Source organism: Phoenix dactylifera, chromosome 1, assembly GCF_051530095.1.
Source record: "Phoenix dactylifera cultivar Ajwa chromosome 1, Ajwa_hap1_PhDact_Kaust_v1.1, whole genome shotgun sequence".
In the NCBI taxonomy this organism is placed as follows: domain Eukaryota; kingdom Viridiplantae; phylum Streptophyta; class Magnoliopsida; order Arecales; family Arecaceae; genus Phoenix; species Phoenix dactylifera.
Window position 1 is genome coordinate 15,089,437 of NC_143190.1, and position 22,058 is coordinate 15,111,494.

Genomic DNA, 22,058 nt, shown 5'->3' on the forward strand with positions numbered 1-22,058 from the left:
AGGCTTAGTGTTTGCATTCATGTCAGAATGTAGTGAAACGATCAAGATGGTTAGAAAATTGTGAACCCTGATTGGGTTCAAACTTTTTTAGCCAGGTAGTCGGATAATTACATTGTAGCACTCAGTAGCTTGAAGGATCTTAAGTTTTATTTTCAGCAACTTGAATACACAATTTTTTTTATTTTGGCTGGACTTGTTCATTAGTGATCTCGTATAAGAACCGAAACCTACTGATTCCATTCCTGTACAGGAGCTCTGCATACTGATCCTCCTTTTCCATGACACCTGGTTTCATGCTCTCTTCAAACAAAAAGAAGCGCACGCTGAATGCATTTATCAGTGCTACATAGATAGGAGGAAAATGCTTTCAAGTGCAAACCTGATATCAAGAAAAAAACTTCAAGGCCACGTGTCAGGAGGGGTTGGTTTTTTCACACTATAAGAGATTTTGGAGCAGATGGATTACAGCCATCCAGTTATAGGCTTATAGCCGATGTTTACGAAAACCACCATCGTAACAATATCAGATTCCCTCCATTACTATTATCATTTTTCAAAGTTGATTTTTTTATCAACTTTTCCTCAGAAAGAGATGGAGAGGTTGTTGGAAAAATATTACCTCTGTCTTTTCTGTTCATTATCTATTATTTTTTATTACAGAATATCATAAAAACTCTTTACTCTTATAATAGTAATTATTTTAATACTAGAAAGTCGAGATAATATATATGCTTGTAGAATTGAGGCAAATAACCAACATTGTAACTATTATAGCGATCAAGAAGCAACTTTGCAATGAAACCTGCTAAAATAGAATAATGCGATTACTAAAGTCCTGTTTGGCATAGCTGTTGGCTATAGAGCTTTCGAAAGTAAAACTTTTTAAAATAAAGCTTTTATAAAAAACTATTTGCTATTTGATAACTATGTTTATAAAGTGGTGTGAAATTTTAATATGTGTTTGGTAAATAAACCAAGAAAATACTTTTGGTATGACAAAATAACTCTAAAAAATATTGCATAGTATTATACAACAGAGTATAATAAAATATAATATATATTAATAATAAATATATGATATAGTATAATATTACTATAATGTAATATTATATTATTATAATATAGTAATATAATATCGTATACTAAAACATAATAACATAATATAATTTGATATTATATAACATAATATACCAATATATTATGATATAAAGTAATATAATATTATATTTATAGTATAATACAATAATAAAGATATAAATTATTATTATTATTATTATATATTAATAAATATAAAGAGATATTTTCTATAATTAGAATGTTTTATTATGAGTATTTTGATAAAAAATTATAAATTAAAATAGCTTTTCGATGTATGTTAAAAGTATTTTTCCAAAAAACTTCATTTTGGAGTTCTTCCTAAAAGTTATTTTAATTTTGCTAGAAAGTTAAAATAGTTGCTCCATATTTTTTCACTAACGCCTCTATTTCATCAAAAGCTCTACCACATGGGCATAAAATCTTGTTTGTAACATGTCCCAATGCTAATAAGCCTGCCTTTAAGAGCGTTATTACGCTGGTGCTGCACCGAAATCAAAGCGAGGGGAAAAGCCATCGAACAAGCAAATCGCCGGAGCAGGAGAAGCGAGACTTCTCCTCCTCTTTCTCCCCTCCATCCCGTTTCGTCCCTTTCGCCGATGACGAGCATCCGGCGGTTCCGCTGCAACGACCTCCTCCTAATATCCGGGTTTGGCATAAAATATCGCGGTTTACACCACTTCGGGGAAGATTATCGGGTACAGTTGGCATGATACGTCACGTCGCACCAGTGAGTTCATATCGATATACTACTGGCCGGGAACACTCTTCTTAGTGAATCCACTAACGTAAGGTGGAATTGAAGTAATGGTATGTGGAGCAACGTGGAAGGCACCTTAGCCCTCCCTTGCTATTGCATTCACCTTCACAATCCACTCCTTGATCTTTATTCGATTGTTCCTCCAAGGGAATAAGTAAGTGATGCTTGCAAAAACGAAGGGGTAAAAGATAAAATTAATGGGACAATTTTCTGGAAGAATTCCAAGAATCTAAGGAACATCAGACAGGGTTCCAGAAAATGTCACTATTCCATCATATTGACTCATTTTATTCTCTCGTAAGGAGATGAGTGCTGCTTTTCAGCACCACTCTATTCCCCACTGAGAGCACAGATACAGGTGCATCTCTTGTACCATTTCATCCATCACCAAACAGTGGGGATTGAAGCGGGGAATAATAGTATGGTGCAGTGAAGCATTAATTGTTCCAAAAATATCTGGGGCTCTCATTGATAGTTACAGTGAAATTAAGTACAGCCCTTGCTTGTTCGCTATAGCTTTTCATTGAATTCTTTGAAATAGATCAAGGAATTGCTGATCAATAACAAGCTACTTATTACAAAAAGCTCATGTTAGATAACAATATTATGTAGGAGCCATTCTGATCCTAACAGTGTCAGGTTGTACTCTCATGAAGTTTGTGTGTACTGCATCAAATATATTGGACAAAAAAAAATCTCTTTCTTCAACACCACTGTCTTGGAAATGCATGTCCAAGGTTAGTTTTTCTGTTTTTTTAGTAAGACGATTGTATCATACAATTTTAATACAAATATATTTAAAAAAATAAAAAATAATATTTTTTGGAGCGCTCTAGATAACTCATTCTTTTCAACTCACAGGGCATCTATGTATAAGAAAATATAAAATATATAAATAAATTTATCTTATCCCATCAGTTTAAATTTTTGGGACAAATAGTGATTTAAACATGATGGACTCGTCTATTAAAAAAAAATTCGGTATATATGAGAAAAAGTATAAAAAAATATAAAATATATAAATAAATTTATTTTATTTTATAAATTTAAGTTTTTGAAATAAATGATGATTTCAACGCTCCCAAATGGTTGATGGGTACAAAGGCAGCTCCTCCCTGGACCCGCTTATTATATGGGAAGGTTAGCCTTAATAAACATAGATTGAGATGATTCTGAAATCTGGAGCCTTTTAACGGCCGGTCGTTTACTTGAACCAATGGGCTTCAGACAGACATTCAAACCAATCAGAACCATGGAATGTTGGAACTTGCGTCCGTCCTTTCCTGAAAATTTCGGCATCAGAGACCGCACATCAACGGTAGTGATTGCACCCCATTATCCGGGATAATTTTATCCCAATCTAATTCCCATCCGTCCTTTTGTCGATAAATTATCGAAGCCTAGAAGGGATACGCCCTTTTTGTTCGGGATAACCCGTGCACGAAATTGCCGAACCAAGCGGCAGGCCGAAGAAATCTATAATAAATTCGTGGGTGACTCCCAGCGTCCGGCCTCCGGGCTTTTAAACGGAAACAACGTTTTTTAAGCCATCCCGTTCTCTCGCTATGCTCCGGAGAGCGATATTGGCTCTGCGCAACGATTCTCTCCTCCTCTTTTGCCCTCAGTGCTGCCCTCTTGGATCCTCCATCCGGCTCGCGAACCCTAGAAACGAGGAGATCGGCCTTGATTCCAGGCTTCCAGATCCGATTCCGGCGATCGTTTTGGCTTGATGTGTGGGGAGATTCTAGGGTTCGGGGACGGGAGGTAGAGAGCGACGATGGGGTCCGGCGGAGCAGCGGAGGCGTCTCCCTCATTGTCGGAAGGCGTCGACCCGTTGATCTCGGGTGGGTTTCTTCTTCTCTGTTGTTCATGATCTAAGTTCTTATGGACACGGCTGAGGAATTTGAATCCTTTGCTTCTATTGCTATTTGCTTGCTGTTTTCTTGATTAATGCGAGTGATATCTGGTGATCCGGTGATTTGTTAATAAATGTGAATGATGAGATAGAACAGTGTCACGAAAGAGGGCCGCGGATTTAAGATCATAATCTGAATTCAACTTCATAAGCAGTAATTTTGAGGTTTGTTTGTATTTATCTATTTCTTGCCTTGCTAGTTATGGTTTATAGGTTTTGGGGGGTGTGGTTGTAAATGTTTCTGGACCTTAATGAAGAAATGCTGTTTGGAAGCATTGATATTGTAGAACTTGCTTTGGCATTGCCTTAAGATGATATGGTGAATAATTTGGTGTTAACTTCTTTAGTCTCCTTTTGAAAAATAATTAAAGAAATTATGGTGAGGTTGCTTGGTGTGCCTTATCAAGAATTTTGCATTTATGATTTCATTACTTACTGAAAATCCGTTGTCCTGACAATATACTGCAGTGCTAAATTTTAATCCTTTAATCTTCACAACCTTCCGGATCTGCGCAATAGTTTGTGGACTGACAAAGGCTGCTGCTTCTTTGAACAAAATACTGCAAATCCTTAGCACAATGTATGCTCGTTTAGTTTCTACGCTTTGCCAAACTGGGAGTGCTACCACACCCTCCAAATTTCAGAGGCATTATGGATTTTAGGCTTGGTTAATTTCTGTACCTCTCCAGTTGCTTGTATTCCTCTGCCTTCTACTTCATTGCAACTAAGCAGATTTTGCCTGAGCATATGCAGGGTAGTCTTTAGAGTGACCCAACAAACAGTGAAAATAATCAATCAGTAAGCACATTATCATCAATGCAATCTCTCTATCTGATGCATTGTTGGATTTACCTGGCATATTAGACAGAAAATGGATGAGATGCAAATGAACATGCTATTTTAACTACCTAGCTTATGTTTAGGAGCATCTGAGAATGAAGGTGTGATGTGTTTATTATCAATGCTCTGTTTGAGATGAGGACGTGCTCCTGTTGTGCATGTATTTTGGTGACCCAAAGAAAATACCTAACCTATGTCTTCAGGTGTACACCAACCACCAAATTCTGAAGCAGCTGAAGTTCCTTAACCATCTTTGCAGTTCTGAACATGAATCAGAGAAGCTCCTTCTTCAAAGCAGTTTTATTAGATCTGCTTTTCTTTGCAAGCTGAGATTTGCATCCTTCTCAAGTATTCTTAGTTTGCCTTCTAGACTAGTTTCTGTTTGTAGAGATGCAAGTGTTAAGATGACTTCTACAGTCGAGAGCTCAACAAATTTTTTTGATATTGCTCATTTTTGAAAAGAAGAGGATGCACTATAAGAAAATCTTGATGCAAATTCCACAATTGAATCTTTGAATCAACGTCAACATGTGGGACTTATGCAACATGATCATTGATGGTTGAAACAAGATGCACATTGTTTTAGCAGAAATGGTCAAAAACAATTGGAATTTCAAAGCCAAATCATCTCCAGATCAATTGATACAGCTGAATGACCGTAAGAGTGTTGCCTTGTGCTAAGAATGTCTTATCACTTTCTCCATGGGCAATTGCTGATGTAAAAATAAAATAAAATAAAATTATGAGCGATGCAATTATAGTCAGCGCAGCATGTTGCACACTTCATTTCAGGCAGAACATGATTATTTGACAAAGTTGTAATTTTCAGCGGTCACTTTTACTCTTTAAACATGAAGTGCAAAATGTGATTGCCTTAGTATTTTAGAAGTAACTGCAAAGACTCGCATATGCATCATTTTCAGATTAATTAATTTTTAGCTAATGTCAAGAATAGGTAGAGAAATAAATGCATCTTCAAACTTTGGTGCTGCATGGATTGGGAGATCTATTGAATGAATGGTCCAAATATTTTGCATTCTGCATTCTCTAAAAATCAGCAACATTCTGGAACCTTTTGCATACTTAAATGATCTTGAACATGTTTGAAATATGTCTTCGTTGCAATTGATCATGACCTTGGCCATGTTCCTGTGCTTTCAGGGTTAAATACCGGTCAATAGCTGCATTTGTAATTATTTGATATACTTATTCCATTTTTTGGTATTTTACTCATAGTTAGAGTCATTTAGTCAGATCTAGTGTCTGGATTAGAATTTCTCTAGCACTGATATTTTTGAGATCTATCTATATATCTAACAACAAGGGGGTAAGAAGGTTTCTTCGAGATTTGAGATTGGTAACACACTGAATTGGTGATGAATTCTCTCCATAATCCCTCCTCTTCTTAACTCTTGTCTTATCCTTCTTTTATCTTTTTTTTTCTTATCTTGATATATTCTTACTCATAAAGGTTTTATGTGCTCTCCAAGCTTATCATGCATCGCCATGTGACATGGTGCTCTAACTATGCAACTTCAGGGGAGTAACCAAATTACCCACCAGCAAGGGCTCTCATATTGACTCACCATTTTCCGCGTCCTGTGCCTTGTCCAGGCCTTCCCATCTAAACAATGAACGAATTGAATCGAACAGATTTTGGCGACCAACTACCAATAGACCCTTTAAGATTTGAACATCTTGATTTCTTTCTCATGCTAAAGCATAATAGAAAACAGTACCATGTCGGACCATGCCAATGATTTGCATGTGCTTGTAAGGGAGACACATATATGTCTTAAATGTATCAGTCTTCAATTTGTATACAATGAAGTAACAAAATTTTCAAACATTATCACATTGTTTGACCTTTAACTTGCATGTTATTACTGATGAAAATTATTGTCCCAAACAGTACGCCATAGTCGCAACTTTGTACCACAAGCAAGGCACTTGAGCAAAGAGTATTTAGAAAAAGGAAATAAACAGTTTTAGATTTTCAGGTTGGTATAAATCATAGCAATAATTCTCACTGGGTACAGAGCCATTTTTGATTGATTGTTGATATTCCCAATTAGTAGTCAACATTTAACTTAGTGACATGTGAATTTGGTGTTTGGAAGTGTGATGGGCACAATAACCTAACCTGTACAGGGAAAAAATCAATCATTCCTCGTATAAAAAAAGGATCTAAAAGAGGACGATTTGAAACTCGTAGATGTGAAGTATGTGGTGTATGTTTGTTTAATGATAAAAGAAAAAGGGTTAAAAAAGGAGTCTGAAATACCTTTAACAATATACGAAATAATAATTTGAGCTAAGTGGAAGCTTTTTATATTATTTTGTTCTTGATTTTGATAGATGTCCTTTATTTTGCAGAACTTCATAAGAAGCATCGATTGGAACTGGAAAATTTAACATTGATCATGCAGCCTTTTAGGACACTAAAATTTTTCTTTTTTGCTACGGTGCAAAATCTGAAAAAATCACTTCTATATATTCTGAGGAAAGGTGGTTGGTTTAAGGTGTTGAGTATCCTGATAGCAGCTTTTGCTCTTGTGCTCGTGGCTGTTGATGGCTCTCATGAAAAGGTATCCATCTCTCTTTTGAAATTATAAGCTAGGTTTGGTTATGTTATATCAAATTCATATCTAATTCGAAACCTCTTATGCTGTATAAATGGAAACTTATTTTGCTAAGTTGTGATCTTCACGAATAAATCCTGTATTTAGGAGGCAACTTTGCTGCCAATGGCAGGCTAATTGAGATGGAAATTTCATGAGTCTTCCTAAGTTTGTTATCAATGATTTTCTTAATGGTAGAAAATGGCTTAATGGTAGAAAATGGCTTCTATCATGTTGGCATAAATAAATTTTTGTCTACTTCACCTGATTGTGCTTCTGCTTATGCTTTTCAAATGTATCATTTGATTAGTTGCTGTTAACCTGTTTTGTGCCATTGTTGCAGCATGTCCAGGAGTTTCTTTGCTATGCCAGATTTGGCTTGTGGTGGGTGGCGCTAGGTGTGGCATCATCTATTGGACTAGGTGAGTGGAATCAGTATTTTGGTTGTTCATATATTCTATCTAACCTCCCTGTTCGTTTGTTCTTGAATAATTTGCATTGACCTCATTCTCCCATCTGAAGACACATTTCAATAACCTTCTATTGTATGCTTGTTTTGTTCTATTTTTTGATTGTTTAATTTTCATTTTGTAATTTAGATATCAAATTTATATATTTAGAGTTCAGCAACATAGAAAATGAATTTAAAGAATCTGATATTTAATATAGCAGCCATAATGCATGTTTCCAGAATAAGATAAAAGACTCATGAACTGAACCTATGTAGCATATTTACACTGAGGAGAGTTGCTGAATCTGGCAAGTCAGTCCCTAATCTAGAGGAACTAAGTTGAAAGCACCTTTCAGTTGTTTAATCTGACTTTTAGCCATGGTTTGCTATTTCGGTACCGGACCCTAAACCAGTGTCACACTAGCACTGTATTGGTACGGTATGGTATGGCGTTTTTTCGGCATGCTGAGTGTCAGTACGCCACCCGTACTGGTTTAGTACGCCCTGTACTATCCGGTTCGGTCAGGTACATTGAACCAAGCCTTTAGCATTCCATTATCAAATTTATATGGGTATTCCCATACATAGTAGATAGCTTGAAGGACTTCATAAACCTGAAAAAGTTGACTAATTTGTACCAATTTCTTGCAACACTGACAATTTAGGGTTACTTCTGTATGCTATTTTACTTAGCAAATAAGAATAGAAGAGGCTAATTATCTGTTTTCATTGATAGCTGAAGAAGTTGGTTAATTTGTAGCAATTTCTTGAAACTCTAACAATTTAGGTTTTACTTAGCAAATAAGAATAGAAGGGGCTAATTATCAGTTTTTGTTGATATTTCCAAGAGTTTGGAAACAGATATACAGTTCTTTTAAGGTTGCTATAAGGGCATACTTTTATCTCCATCATTTGCAAAGCCTTCTTTCACAACCTGTTGCATCTTGTATGCATTGATGCCATGTATACTTGCAAACTTACACTACATATGATTTACAGATTCCATGTATACTAGCAACGGAGTTTGTTCACCAGAATTGTAGCAGGTTTGGGAGTGCGAAGTAGAGCTGTAAATGAGTATAGAGCAATGGTACAAAATAATATGGAATTATTTGTAGTATGCATGCCTAATACTTAAACTTTCTAGTAATTAAAAACATACGGGTGATAAAATTGTGATAAAACAATGAATTTTATTTTATGTACAGAGGAATATTATTTTTGATAAAAAAATGTTAATGGTAAAAGATACATGATTTAAGACAGTGCAAAAGCTTCAGAAAGCCCATGCTGGAGTGGAATTCCAGATTGGTGCAGAGCTCAAGATAGAGGTATCTGGGTGCTAAGTTAATTCTCAGATCTAAGATGCAATAAAATTCTTCAACCAAACCACAAGTGGTGAGTTTTTTTTTTTTTTTTTGGATTTGTAAAATCTTCTGTTAATCTTTAGTGTAACTACCTTAATCTTATAAACTAATACCATTTTTAAAATTTCATTTTCCAGCTGACCTGCATCAGTTTTGCAATGTTGTTATCAGCCTTTGTTGGTTATAAATTAACTGCAAAGTATAACTGTGTTTTAATTTTATGTAAGTTATATAGTTTAATATGTTGTTTTGCCATTGTGACCTATTGTTATTATTTCATTTTCTGACTTTGAGATAATTTTCTTTCCATTTTTCTTGCTTTCTCTTTGGAACATGCGGAACTAATTCTTATTATATCGAGTGGCACATCTTCATGTCCACATACTATGTGCATCAAAAGAGATTCACTTGAATGTATCATTCATGTGCATGTGCATGCATAGGTGTGTGTCTATGTGCATGTATGCTTTTGCATGTGCTCATTTGTCTCTCTGTGTATGTAAGTTAATATATTTATTAGTGGCAGAAATCAAGTTTCTAAAATACTGATCGGCTTCTATTGTTTTCTATGCAGGATCTGGTTTACACACATTTGTGCTGTACTTAGGCCCCCATATTGCCTTATTTACAATTAAAGCCACACAATGTGGTAGAGTTGATTTGAAAACTGCTCCGTATGATACCATACAGCTGAAGAAAGGACCCTCATGGCTCGAAAAGGATTGCTTAGAATTTGGGCCTCCATTGTATCCGTCATCAACTAATTCTCTAGTTAGGGTTCCAGTCAGCAGAATACTTCACCAGGTTCAACTAGAAGCTGTTCTTTGGGGCATTGGTACTGCGCTTGGGGAGCTTCCTCCTTATTTTATCTCAAGAGCAGGTAGCTTCCCAAAATATTATCTTGCATGTAGTTTATTAAATGATGAATGCAGAACCTGTAGCCAATTTAATATTTTAGCATTCAGTGGTAGGGATGAACTTGACACATTGCAGTTTGTACTCGAGAATTCTTGGTGTTTGTAGTTGTATTCAACAGCATTGCACATTATCTCTTAAAATTCTTGAGCAGATTGGCTTAGCAGTCAAGCAATTCTTCAAAATTTGCAGCTTGACTTTGGCCTTCAGCAAGCTTCACGTAGATAAAATTGTCAATGACATTGTGTCTTTTAGATAATAAAAATTGTGAAAATATTTCTCTTTGCAGGTAAATCTGATGTGCCTTTTGAATTGTAGCAATTTTGCCCTTTGAAATGATGTTATAGCTGTGCCTTATATAGAATTTCAGATGCCATGTTTAGATTGTTCTTTTTTGTTTCATGTCCATAAACTATACTGTACATAATCCACCAGAACCACCAAAGATATGCACACGTGAAATACAGTAAACTAGAGTAATAAACAGCAGCGGACACTTGATCTTTTGCAATTACTTCCATTTTAATGAAACAACCCTACTTGGTAGAAGACATGATTTTTTCTTTTATTGTTCATTGGACTTCTAATTATTTTTCGCCTATTTACCGTGATCAGGTGTTCTGGTCAAGTAGATGAAAGCAAGCACTATATCTATTTTGCATGAAAAGTTTTTGAGTTTTGGATGTTTTAGTTGTATGTGATCCAATTTTTTCTTGGTGGAGGTAATATGTTAACCTAAGTTTGTGTGGCAGCACGTTTGTCAGGAAGTAAAGTGGAAGCCATGGAGGAACTAGATGCTGCTTCCTCAAAAGAAGATGGATTTGTATCTTCATCTCTAAAGCAAATTAAACGCTGGCTTGTTTCTCACTCGCAACATCTCAACTTTTTTACAATTTTAGTACTTGCTTCGGTTAGTTTGCATATTCCCTATTATTTTCTCAAGGTTTTTCTCAATTTGTTATCTTCCCTATTTATTGGAAGAACATGGTATGTAGTTCTTGAATGGCACAAGTTTTGAATCAAAAAATTTTAGAATGCGTTCCTTAAAAATTTTTACTTAAAAGATCTGGTTCTAAAGCAGGCAAGCTGGGGATTTTACAGGGTTCTGACTGAAAACATACATGCGGGGTGGGGGGGACAGAGAGAGAGAGAGAGTATGAGAAGAGTGTAATGTAGCTTTTTAATGCCCTTTCAGTTATCTTGCACCTTTACTTTTCAAGTTGTCTTTACTAACTTAAAAAGAATTCCATGTTTCTTTCATCTATTCTAATGATTGAACTTGCATAACAATATTGTAAAGGCCTCTCTGCATTCATTTTGATTCCAAGACAAATTCTACTTAATATACTTGTTGCTTTAGTAGCTGAAGAATGGTAATTCTTACAATGGCTTCTGTGTGCTTAGGTGCCAAACCCGCTTTTTGATCTTGCTGGTATCATGTGTGGACAATTTGGAATCCCATTCTGGAAGTTCTTTCTTGCAACATTGACTGGAAAGGCAATCATTAAGGCTCACATACAGGTATGCTGTCAGCCAGTTACTGATCTCTCCACATTCTTTGGAAGTTTTAATATACTTTATGGAAGTTAATGGATTCTGCAAATGCGGTGGGTCTTCCCTTCCCTTTGGTACCATTGACCCCTTTGTGGAGGGTTTGCAAACATGGTTTTGCACTTGAAATTGCTGAAACACAGTTTAATACAGAATTAATGCTTTTAGCTCTTCAATTTTCTCTGTGTTTCTGTATTATCCAGTAATTGTTTTTATTGCTACTACAGACAGTTTTTATCATCTCTGTATGCAATAACCAACTTTTAGAACTGGTGGAGAACAAGTTGATTTGGATTTTTGGTGAGGTTCCTGCATTCTCTGTTATGCTGCCTGACATTATTGCCAAATTGCACGTGGTCAAGGAAAAATTTTCCGTGCCTGTTCCAGCTCCAGACCCCTCAACTGTGAAGGTAGAACTTCTTACGTAAATGTTGTTTACCTGGTAAGACTGAGCATTTACATTTTTGAATATATCTTCATGACACCAAACCTGAGGAGTCATCAAGCAGATTTGCTTTAATTTTGTCCATATTATCTGAAATTCCGCCCATTTTCAACTTACCATATTTTCTTTGATGATAACGAGTTGAATATCTTGTTTTTTCTTTAGGGAAAGCAGTGGAATCTTAGCTTTACGACAATCTGGAATGCTTTCATATGGCTAATGCTCATGAACTTCGCCGTTAAGATAGTGCAATCTACTGCTCAGAAATATTTGAAGAAACAACAAGAATTAGAATTGACTGACAAGTTATCCAGATCAACACAATCGAGTGCTGATTAAGACAGCATCTCCCAGCACCTGTTTCGAGACTTTTAGTTTCTTCCAAACTGATCAGCTACAGTGGAGGCTATTTTACCCTATTACTGAAGCTTGCCATTGGTCTCACCATATTTTTGTGTATGGAGAATGACGATAGAAATATTTAAGTTGGCAGAGGCAGGTTTAATTTGCCTTCTTGGGGAGGGAAATTTACTGTGCATTGCATTGTGCCCTTTATCAATTGTTCAAAGAGAATTATTTTATTACTCTTCAGGAAATCCAATAGAAGTAATTTGCTCATTTGCGAAAGCTCATTGTTACATGTTACTTTTGATGTGGAAGGCTGACAAAAGTTTCACTGCTAATACACCCTGCTGTGCAGCATAACCCTTTAAACCCCATCAAATGCTTGGATATTGCAGATAGTTGTGAAGCCCGGGATCGATTAGTTAGCTGGTAAGCATAAATTACCTTATCTTTTTGATAATTTTGGAAACAGGGAGTACTAGCTGCATTGCTCAACTTGCTGACAAACTAATGTTTTTCTGGATAAATGTGTTGCCTCCTGCTGGATCATTACTCTCAGGTGGGTAACCACATAAGGACGCTACCCATTGAAGCGGGTTTAATCCTAGGCTTGTATCAACCCCCAGAACAACGACCCGGGGCCGATGACAAAAAAATGAGGACTTTAGAGAGCCGAAAATTTGAGTTAAGGTAACCCTGCATGAGACCGTAGATCACCCACAACATATTGCATAATATGCATTGGGAAAACTTTTGTCATGATTCAAGAAAAAAATGGAATTATGTTAGATTTGTCCTGCGGACATTCTGAAGTGTTTCATGTTTTTGCCTTTTGGACCGATCTCTCTCTCTCTCTCTTTTTGGTACAACGGTGGTGGTGATGCGGCCAAATAAAATCAAAAAATATATATAAGAGGTTTAGCACTGACCTACGGTCCGCCCAAATGATCCCTTCAGAGTGGTGAGCCGTAAATGTCTGCAGCCTCTCTGATAGGGGCTGCACTTTTTCAGTAACCTGTGAAAATCTCTCTCTCTCTCTCTTTTAAAAAATAATGCCTCTCTGTAAGTTGAAGCTGCACTCTTCCAGTAAAAAAACAAAAACAAATCTAATCTGTTTGTTATAGTTACGCAGCCCGCTGACTATTGGGCTAGCTGGCCCCCATTAGAGCTCCTATTGTTATTTGAGAAGGCCCGACTAGCCGTTAAAGGCTTAGCCCATTATTATAAATTCTTGACCGATGGGAACTCCTGTTCTTATTCTGAGAAGGTAGGGCAGAGCACGAGCTGGTTCAGACTGTACTTGAATTTGGAGGTCTGGGCTTCATCCGAGGGCAGCACTTTTTTTATGGAATATAACATAGGACCGCCTTCCGACGAAAGCAGTACTGAGCAGACATGGCTTGAGGATCCCCGTAGAGTGTGGGACTTACGATGCAGAGAAGTCGGTGGATCATGTGCTATTTCAGTGCACATAGGCGAGGTCGACATGGCAGTGAACAGGAATCCCGCAAGAGGCCTGAAGTGAGAGGCTGCAGTTTCTATAGGTGATCGACAATGGTTGGCCAGTTCGCAGACATGTCAGGAGGCCATTAGAGCGACTTGCACTGCGCAACAGATCTGGTTGGCAAGGAACGCTTGTACGTTCGGAGAGTGCAAGGTGTCACCGAGGTTTGTTGCGGAGTCCGCTCGAGTACAGGCGACAGAGATCATACCCATCCTTTCTTTAGATAGATCTTTGACAACTCGGAACACCTGAAGTTCCCTCTCTGCTCAGGCAGCTCCTCAGACGGTGTCTTTCACCTGGGATCCCCCATCCCCGAGCTTCCTCAAAGTCAACTTCGATGGATCGATACTAGATAGAGATATGCGGGGCGGTGCGGGCTTTGTTATACAGAGCCCGCACTCTAGAGTGGTGGCAGCGGGTGGCTGCTAGTTGTTTGACACGTCAGTTCCCGAGGCGGAGTTGCAGGTTGCCTGGGCAGGTCTCCAACATGCACGGAAGGTGCTGCAGGCCAGTTTGATTATCCTAGAGGGCGATTTAGCCACGGTTATCAGATAGATTCGGGGGGGCTGAGGGGCGAGAGCACGGACCACCATCTGATCCGGGACATGGGGATGGTGATAAGAGATGGGGTGTGCTTTCTAGGCCAAGCATGTATTCAAAAAAGCCAACTAGGCGGCCGACTGGTGATTGCTTATGCGGCCCACCACTTAAGGTACATTCTATAGTTAGGAGAGGGGGAGCTGCCACATGCACACCGTGAGCTTGTGTTTTTTTTATTTTTAGTGGATGTTTTCGTACATTATAATTTATAAAGTATCGGTCAAAAAAAAAAAAAGAAAAGAAAAAAGAGAGGCCGGGTTGCCACTTGGTTCTTATCGCCAGCGCTTCCTCCTCTCTGCCTCCGCTCCAAGCTACTCCACTCCCCTAGTCTAATCAAGCCGTTCATCGTTTCCTCCTCTCCGATGGAAGCGGCGGCCGCCTCCTCCTCCCCTCTCTCCGCTTTCTTCTCCCGCCCCGCCTCCCGCCTCCGGCCGCCCGGGTTCCGCTTCCTGGCCCTCTCCGTCCCCTTTCTTGGCGAGCTCCACACGCGGCGCTGCGTTGCCCTGAGACCCCGCTATCTCCGGCTCTCCGTCGCCGCACGGAGCTTCGGCGACGGGATCATCGCCCGGCCGTCGTCGGAGCTCCGGAAGAAGCAATCCAGCGGGAGCCTCACCGAGGACGATAAGCTTCGAGCGCTCCGCGAGCTCTTCTCCAGGCCCGGTATCGGGATCGACGTTTATATAATCCCCTCTCAGGACGCCCACCAGGTTAGGGTTTTCCCTTCCTTATCGAGAACTCCAACGTGCTATACGGTTCTTGATTCTGTTTATATAAAAATTAGACGTTAAAGAAAGTAGCTGGACTAGATGTTATTGAAGTAATTTAGGATATCGTTCCTTGCCCCTTCTCCTTATAACTAGATCTGGATGGTTAATACAATTTGGATGAAACTGACTCTTGAACCTGGGAGACTGTGGAGGAGCCAGTTGATATTAGTGATTCCGTTCCTTTTCTTGTTTTTGTTTTTTTCGGGGTGGAGGAGGGGGTCGCATTATTAGGTTTCTCCCTGTTTCTTATCAATTGTATACGTGAAAAACTTCTTAAGAAAGTTTCAGAGAACAAGCATGAAGTAACCCACCATGCTGGAGGTTTCATTTGGTCGACACCGCCGAGGTGCCCCACGCCCTGTACATTTACTTTTCTCTGATTCTATCGGCCTTACCCGCACACGATATGTGTGAGCGGCCGTTGTACCCAAAAAAAAAAAAAACAAGCATGAAATAACCCCAAGTGCAAGAACCCATCGATGAACAAACAAAATAGGATTTAATACCTTGTCCAACACACCCAGAAACAGTTTGAAAATGTCAACTATTCCTTATAAAACCAAGTAAAACTTTTGTTTTCTAACATGAATGAGATGGATTAAGACCTCTCCAATTTCGTAGTAAAGGATAAGGATGCCTTCTGGCCCTTTTTCCACTTATCCACGTTGGTTGCTGCTGGTTGGCTGATGTGTTCATTGTGTCTTCTTAGCTTTGATCTTAAAAAACTTTGAATTTCTGCATTAAAGGCCACTGAAACCCCAATAACTTCTTAGCTTTGATCTTATATGCATTCTTGTTGGTTTGGTATAGAACTTGAGGAGATCAATCACAAAATAGCTTTAGCCTTCCATGTGCCCGGGAAATAAACATTCAAAACCATGAATTAAACTGCAATTTTCTCTCCTGCTAAATTGTTTAACTTTTTTTTCGTAATCAGTTATGTCCTTCTTAGATTCAATTTTTCCTCCCCTTGTCTTGCATTGGCACCCCAGTCTTCCTGATTTCTCATGGATTAACTAAGAAAATTCAGAGAGCCAAGTAAAAATGATGCGTATCTCTTGAAAGAATTAAAAATCTTGCAAAACAAATAATTGAAGAGAGAAATAAAACTATCTCTTTATTGTATTGTTTTTTCCAATTTTAGCTAAAGATTCTCTTGAATTTATTTCCTGGGTTAGAAAGCTCCTAGCATTGCCAGGAAAACCTCAATATTGATTGCAGACAATATGGTGCAATTTCTTCGAATCATCCTTAATATTTATCGGTTTATTCTAGTATGCTTTATTCTATTTGATGCAAAATATGCATAATTTATCCCCCCTTACCCCCACCCCGCGGCTTTATTCCCTTTTTCTTGAAACTGTATATGCTCCTGCATCTGTATCCTAGTTTGGAAGTTTGTGGCATTGTCAAGTAAACTTTGATGTTCTGTTTGTATTCCACATGATGCGATCTCTAAAGATCATCCTTAAATATGTATTTTTCTAGGATGCTTTACATTCCTTTCTATAACAATATGCAAAAACTATTTATCCTTTGGATGTAACCTCTTTCTCTATTGCCTTCAGTTGAATCTTGTAGTCACTTTAGTACTCTTTAAACCTATTAGGCATAATGGTTTGAGCAACATTGCGTCTAGAGAGACAAGATATAAAAGAAATTAGATAGGAAAAGATGGTTCTTTTCCTAAACTCAATTTTAAGAGTAGAAATTATTTATTTGCAAGATTTTGGCTTTTAGAATTTTAAGAATTCAGGAAACATGCCATCCTTAACATGTGAATTTTTAAAGTTGAAGGAATGTTAAATATGCCAGGAATGATGAAAAATTTTATGACATTAAGAAAGTAGCGTAATTGAGGGTGTGGGAGTTGTGAGTTGTGTGTGCAGGTGTTGGGGGTTAGGAGAGGATTATGTGGCTTTTAGGTTTCATTGCATGAAGTTCGTATCAATATTTTATAAATAACTGTGTATTTAGTTAGTTTTTAAATTATGAATATTCAATTTACTCTCCAAGGATATTCCTGCATGGTAATGCTTGTTTCAGGTCACAAAAGACAATGATCAACTGAGGTGTATAAAGTGAAATTTCTGGAGGTCCTTATATGGGATTTTTTAAAAATCTATTTAACTATGATTTTTCACTTTAGCTATAGTTCTTAGCCATGAGAGTATTAAGATTGTTCCAGTGTCATGATGGGCTGGTTCTAATTGTATATATGGAACAGGTAAAGAATCACATTATAACATGTGAGGAGCTTGTTTAATATTTTTTACATCTTTAGCATATTTTTAACATTAGCGTGGAAGTTGGTAAAATTGATTTGATTTTCCCAACACAAATAGTCTTTACGCCATGTCTGTTGCTGTGGTTTCTAGAGTGAGTTCATTGCTGAATGTTTCATGCGACGAGCCTATATAACAGGCTTTACTGGTAGTGCTGGTACTGCTGTAGTAACGAAAGAGAAGGCTGCTCTATGGACTGATGGCCGATATTTTCTTCAGGTAATAAATCCACATTTTAGATATTTCCAAAACAAAACTTGATGTTTACTTTAAAATTTGCATTGATAATGTTGAAGAATTAGCTTTTATTTGCATATTGATTGCACTTGGAATGCCAATTTTTTATAATTATGATGAATAGGCCGAGAAGCAGCTGAGTTGTGATTGGAAGCTTATGCGCAGTGGAAATCTTGGCGTTCCTACAACTCCTGAGTGGCTCAATGATGTCTTGGCTCCTGGTTGCAGAGTTGGCATTGATCCTGTGAGTTTCATTTCACCTCTTAATGGTGTTGTAACAGTAATTTGGTTTCAGAATTTTATGATAACCAATCAAATGTTTGATGTGGTTGAATAATATGTTTTGTTCCTTTTGTACATTCTTGATGATACCCGATGTCTAAGATTTCTGTGAGTCTTTAGGTTATTTGGTGTCATATTAACTTTTTAGTATTGAACATTATTTTAGAAAAATGTAATCACTTTATCAAATTTTTCTAACTGATGCAAATGACATGTTCTTTTGACTAAATACTTAGATTAGCTATGTACATGCTTTTGTTTTTGTTTTTGTTTTTTTTTGAATTATTTGCAGATAGACCTAAGTCGATGACCCCGAAGTGCTGATCATATACTTTTTCTAGTTCAATTGTAAATCAATTAGCTAATGTGCATCACTTCTTCTCAGTTCAATTTGCAAAAGTTTTTCATGGAACAGTCTACATGGCATTAAGGGTCTATGGACTCTACCTTTTTTTCTCTACAAAACAAAACCAAAGAAAAAGATTACAAAAATGTCTAGGTTTGAAATAAAAAAAAAGTTCACCATCATCTAGTAGTTGATTGGAGCAAAGCTGATCGAACACAAAAATCAGATGCTAAAATTCTTACCATTTTGATGTTTGTCCCATACGGTACATATTGGAGTCTCGATAGCTGTGTTCTTGTAACTTTTCTATAAGAAACTAGAGAGAATAGCGGTTGTTAGGTTCTTCAACTCCCCAAACAGGATACTGAAAATGTTATAGAGATCAGACACTAGTTATAATGGATTTAGTTTCTGGTATGGTCGTTTATGAATAATTCAGTTAACGGAAGTGATTATGTAGTAAATTCTATGAGAATGTTAGCTTGACGCCTCAACCATGATTGATCAAAGTTTGATGTTAGCCTATTTGAATGAAAAAAACCTATTTGATTTTTTGTGTTAGACCAATATCAAAAAATAATAGACAACATAAGCATATGCATATACTGTTGTTTACAAGGTCCGGCGAACCAGTACCGGTCGACAGTCGGGTTCGGTACCGAACCGGTACCGGTACGGGTAGGGTGTGGTTCCATACTGGCACGCCCGATATTTAAAATCAGGTCAAGTGGCGATGCTTCTCATAGATATCCGGATCATCAGCATAATCAGGAGGCACATCAACCCACCCTTCTAACCAGGCGGCGTTGTAGTTTTGTCCGTCCATCCCATAAAGAATGCACATCGGGTTATAAGCACCATCGGATCTCTCGCTGAAGCTCTGGCTCTGAAAGCTATTCTTTGTCTGATAAACGGCTGTGGAGGGCTATTCGAATATGCCGACAGCAAAATCTGACCCGGCCAAGGAGTCATATGGTGACTGGCTCTCCTGTAGTTGTGATTGTGGTCAATTAGTTGGAAGAATGCATGAAATATTATGCTCAGTCCATTGCCCTGCATCAATCCTAGTGTCACTGGCTACGAAACTGACCGATTGTGGAGGCGATCCTTGCTTATCAAGCTCTGGCTTCTGCTACTGGCCCACAAGCCATTCGATTATAGGATCATTCTCATCATCAACGAAAGCACTATAGATCAGATCTGTATACTTGAGGTCCACTTCTTTCGGCATGCACTTCAGCCTCAACCTTAGATTGTAATGTATATACAAGGTCGTTGAGGTGCTTCTGTGTCAAACAATTTTTTTGCTTATTGTGGATGGGCGAAGGTAGACCAGTTTTGCTCACAGCCACTCGAGAAAATTGGATAGCTAGCCGCTTAAGATTACTCGCGGACAGTCCAAAATGAATCCACCATTCAGCTGCAGAAATATTGAGAAAATATATATATAAAATAGTATCATAGTAGTAACCATATAATGTCAGATAAATGTCCTCCTGACATGTAACATACTGGAATTCATACTTTTCTTATTTACGACAGCTGTCGAGACCCCGAAGCTGTCGATGCGCTCTTTAAATTTTTTGATCTGTGAAAAAGAAACATGTTGTACTATGTTAGTAATAGAAGATACCAATTAACTTACACATGTCACTTAAGTTAACTTACATCTTCTAGACATAGGGCCGCAATTTCTGGATCAAGCTCCATCTAGTAAATGATATTACGTAGAGCGGCCAGAAGTTCGTCATTTATATCGATTCCAACTACACTGTACTGGAACTGAGGGTTTAGAATTCAGATAGTATGCTGCACATAGAGTTCATTATTGTCTTAGTAAAGATTATACAAGTACAGAAGCAGTCTAATTTTTAATATTCTTGCTTACCTGCTAGATGCAACTTTCTACCCATCTGGTAGTTCCACCGTCGCTCAATGATGCCGATGTACTTCTGGGCATGGGCTGGATCTGCCTCCATGATCTGAGTCTTTGTCCTCCATCATGTGATATAGAAAGCCCATCTGGGGGTACCTCTCACTGTCCACGGCCCGAAGCACTTCATACAATGGTATGATAGCCTTCACTATTACAATGGCCTGCTACCAGAATGTCTGCTTCGTCACCAAGTCCTCGACACTGCTCCATTCCGTGCTGGCCCTCAAATATCTACTTTTGTGCCACTCGGGACAGAAACATCTGACGTAGGGCCGCTTTTTTTAAGAAGGCTATCAAGTGCAACATAGTTGGTAGCAAACTGTGACTTCTGATCTCAAGATCTCTCCTCCTGCATACCCCTCATCAGTGAAAGGACTCGCGTATGGTTATAAATATACCTGGTGATGGTTTGGTTGTCTCCACTGTCTGCTTCACCCTATGAATCGTTGCAATGTACATCAACATGAGGTTGATATAATGTGCAAGGAGTCATGTGGCGACTGGCTCGGTGAAGACTCGGTGCGAATGTGGCGAGCACGAATTCATGATTTAGATCCACATGCCTTCTCTAACAAAGATTCGAAGCAGTGGAGAGTTGACTCAATACTGAAGAAGGATAAGAAGAAGGATATATGGTGAGCTATTGAATTCTGGTTTTACTTCAGCCACATCCCAGTGAATGTGACAGATAATACGTACTACAGGTATGCCATTTTCGCCATATAGATAGTCAGTTCCGGTGTAGATCCTTCAGGGCCAAAGAATATCTACGGTGAGCTTCTTGATAGTAATAAGGAGCTAGAGAAATGGATTGCCTTCTATAAGAGCAAGTGGCCCACATATGGACCGACTGTAATGTGCGATGGTTAGCCGATCCTACCAGGCGGAGCATCAACTTTTTGACATACTGTGATACAAAGATTTTTTTCAATAAGTCTGTTGATGGAGGAGGTGTACGACGCTGAGTACATTCTCAAATTGATGGAGGAGGTGTACGACGCTGAGTACATTCTCAAATTGATGGAGGAGGTGATTGACCAGGGTGGAGAGAAATATCATGCATGTCATCACTAATAATGGGCCACAATATAAGGTCGTCGGAGAGATTTTAATGGACCGACGGCTACATATTTTCTGGACTCCATGTGTTGCACATTGTATCGACCTCATGTGGATGGATATTGTGAAAATTCGTAGGGTGCAGCAGACAATGGACACAGCTCAAACCGGCACTAGGTATATTTACAACCATATATGGGTCCTTTCACTGATGAGGAGGTATGCAGAGAAGAGATTTTGAGACTAGAAGTCACATGGTTTGCTATTAATTACGTTGTGCTTGATAGCTTTTTTAGAAGAAAGCAATCCTACGTCAGATGTTTGTCAGTCTCAAGTAGCAGAAAAGTAGATGTGCAAGGGTCGGTATTGAAGAAAGTAGTGTCGAGGGCTTGGTGACGAGGTAAACATTCTGACAGCGGGCTATTGTGATAGTGAAGGCTATGAGACCAGCGTATGAAGTATTTTGGGCCGTGGACAGTAAGAGGTATCCCAATATGAGCTTTCTATATCACATGATGGAGAGGATAAAGACTCAGATCACTGAGGCAGATCTAGCCCATGCTTAGGAGCACATCGGCATCATTGAGCGGCGGTGGGACTATCAGATGGGTAGGAACTTGCATCTAACAGGTAAGCAAGAACATTAAAAATTAGATTGTTCCTGTACTTATATAATTTTATTAAGACTATAACTCTCGGTTTTAGTACAATGTAGTTGGAATCGATATGAATGATGA

The 22,058-nt window shown here is 38.2% G+C and overlaps 2 protein-coding genes across 4 annotated transcripts in view; both read left to right on the forward strand.

Annotated features, from left to right (window-relative positions):
- The first annotated feature begins 3,270 nt into the window (after positions 1-3,270).
- Positions 3,271-12,587, forward strand: LOC103716453 (vacuole membrane protein KMS1). The gene is made up of 8 exons (XM_008804457.6): positions 3,271-3,699; positions 6,987-7,198; positions 7,575-7,653; positions 9,624-9,929; positions 10,717-10,874; positions 11,369-11,485; positions 11,743-11,925; positions 12,126-12,587. Exons 1-8 carry the CDS (start codon positions 3,633-3,635, stop codon positions 12,297-12,299), a joined length of 1,296 nt encoding a protein of 431 aa, XP_008802679.3. The 5' UTR covers positions 3,271-3,632; the 3' UTR covers positions 12,300-12,587.
- A 2,057-nt stretch (positions 12,588-14,644) lies between these two features.
- The window catches only part of LOC103716452 (Metallopeptidase M24 family protein), a 34,030-nt gene continuing 26,616 nt past the window's right edge, over positions 14,645-22,058 (forward strand). Inside the window, exons 1-3 of one of the 3 annotated variants that reach the window (XM_089930460.1) lie at positions 14,645-15,116; positions 17,555-17,680; positions 17,823-17,942. In XM_089930460.1, the coding sequence (XP_089786586.1) occupies positions 17,902-17,942 (41 nt within the window). In that variant the 5' untranslated portion in view covers positions 14,645-15,116; positions 17,555-17,680; positions 17,823-17,901. The remainder of the gene's footprint in view (positions 15,117-17,554; positions 17,681-17,822; positions 17,943-22,058) is intronic. The other 2 variants (XM_008804453.6, XM_008804454.6) reach the window with 2 other exon arrangements.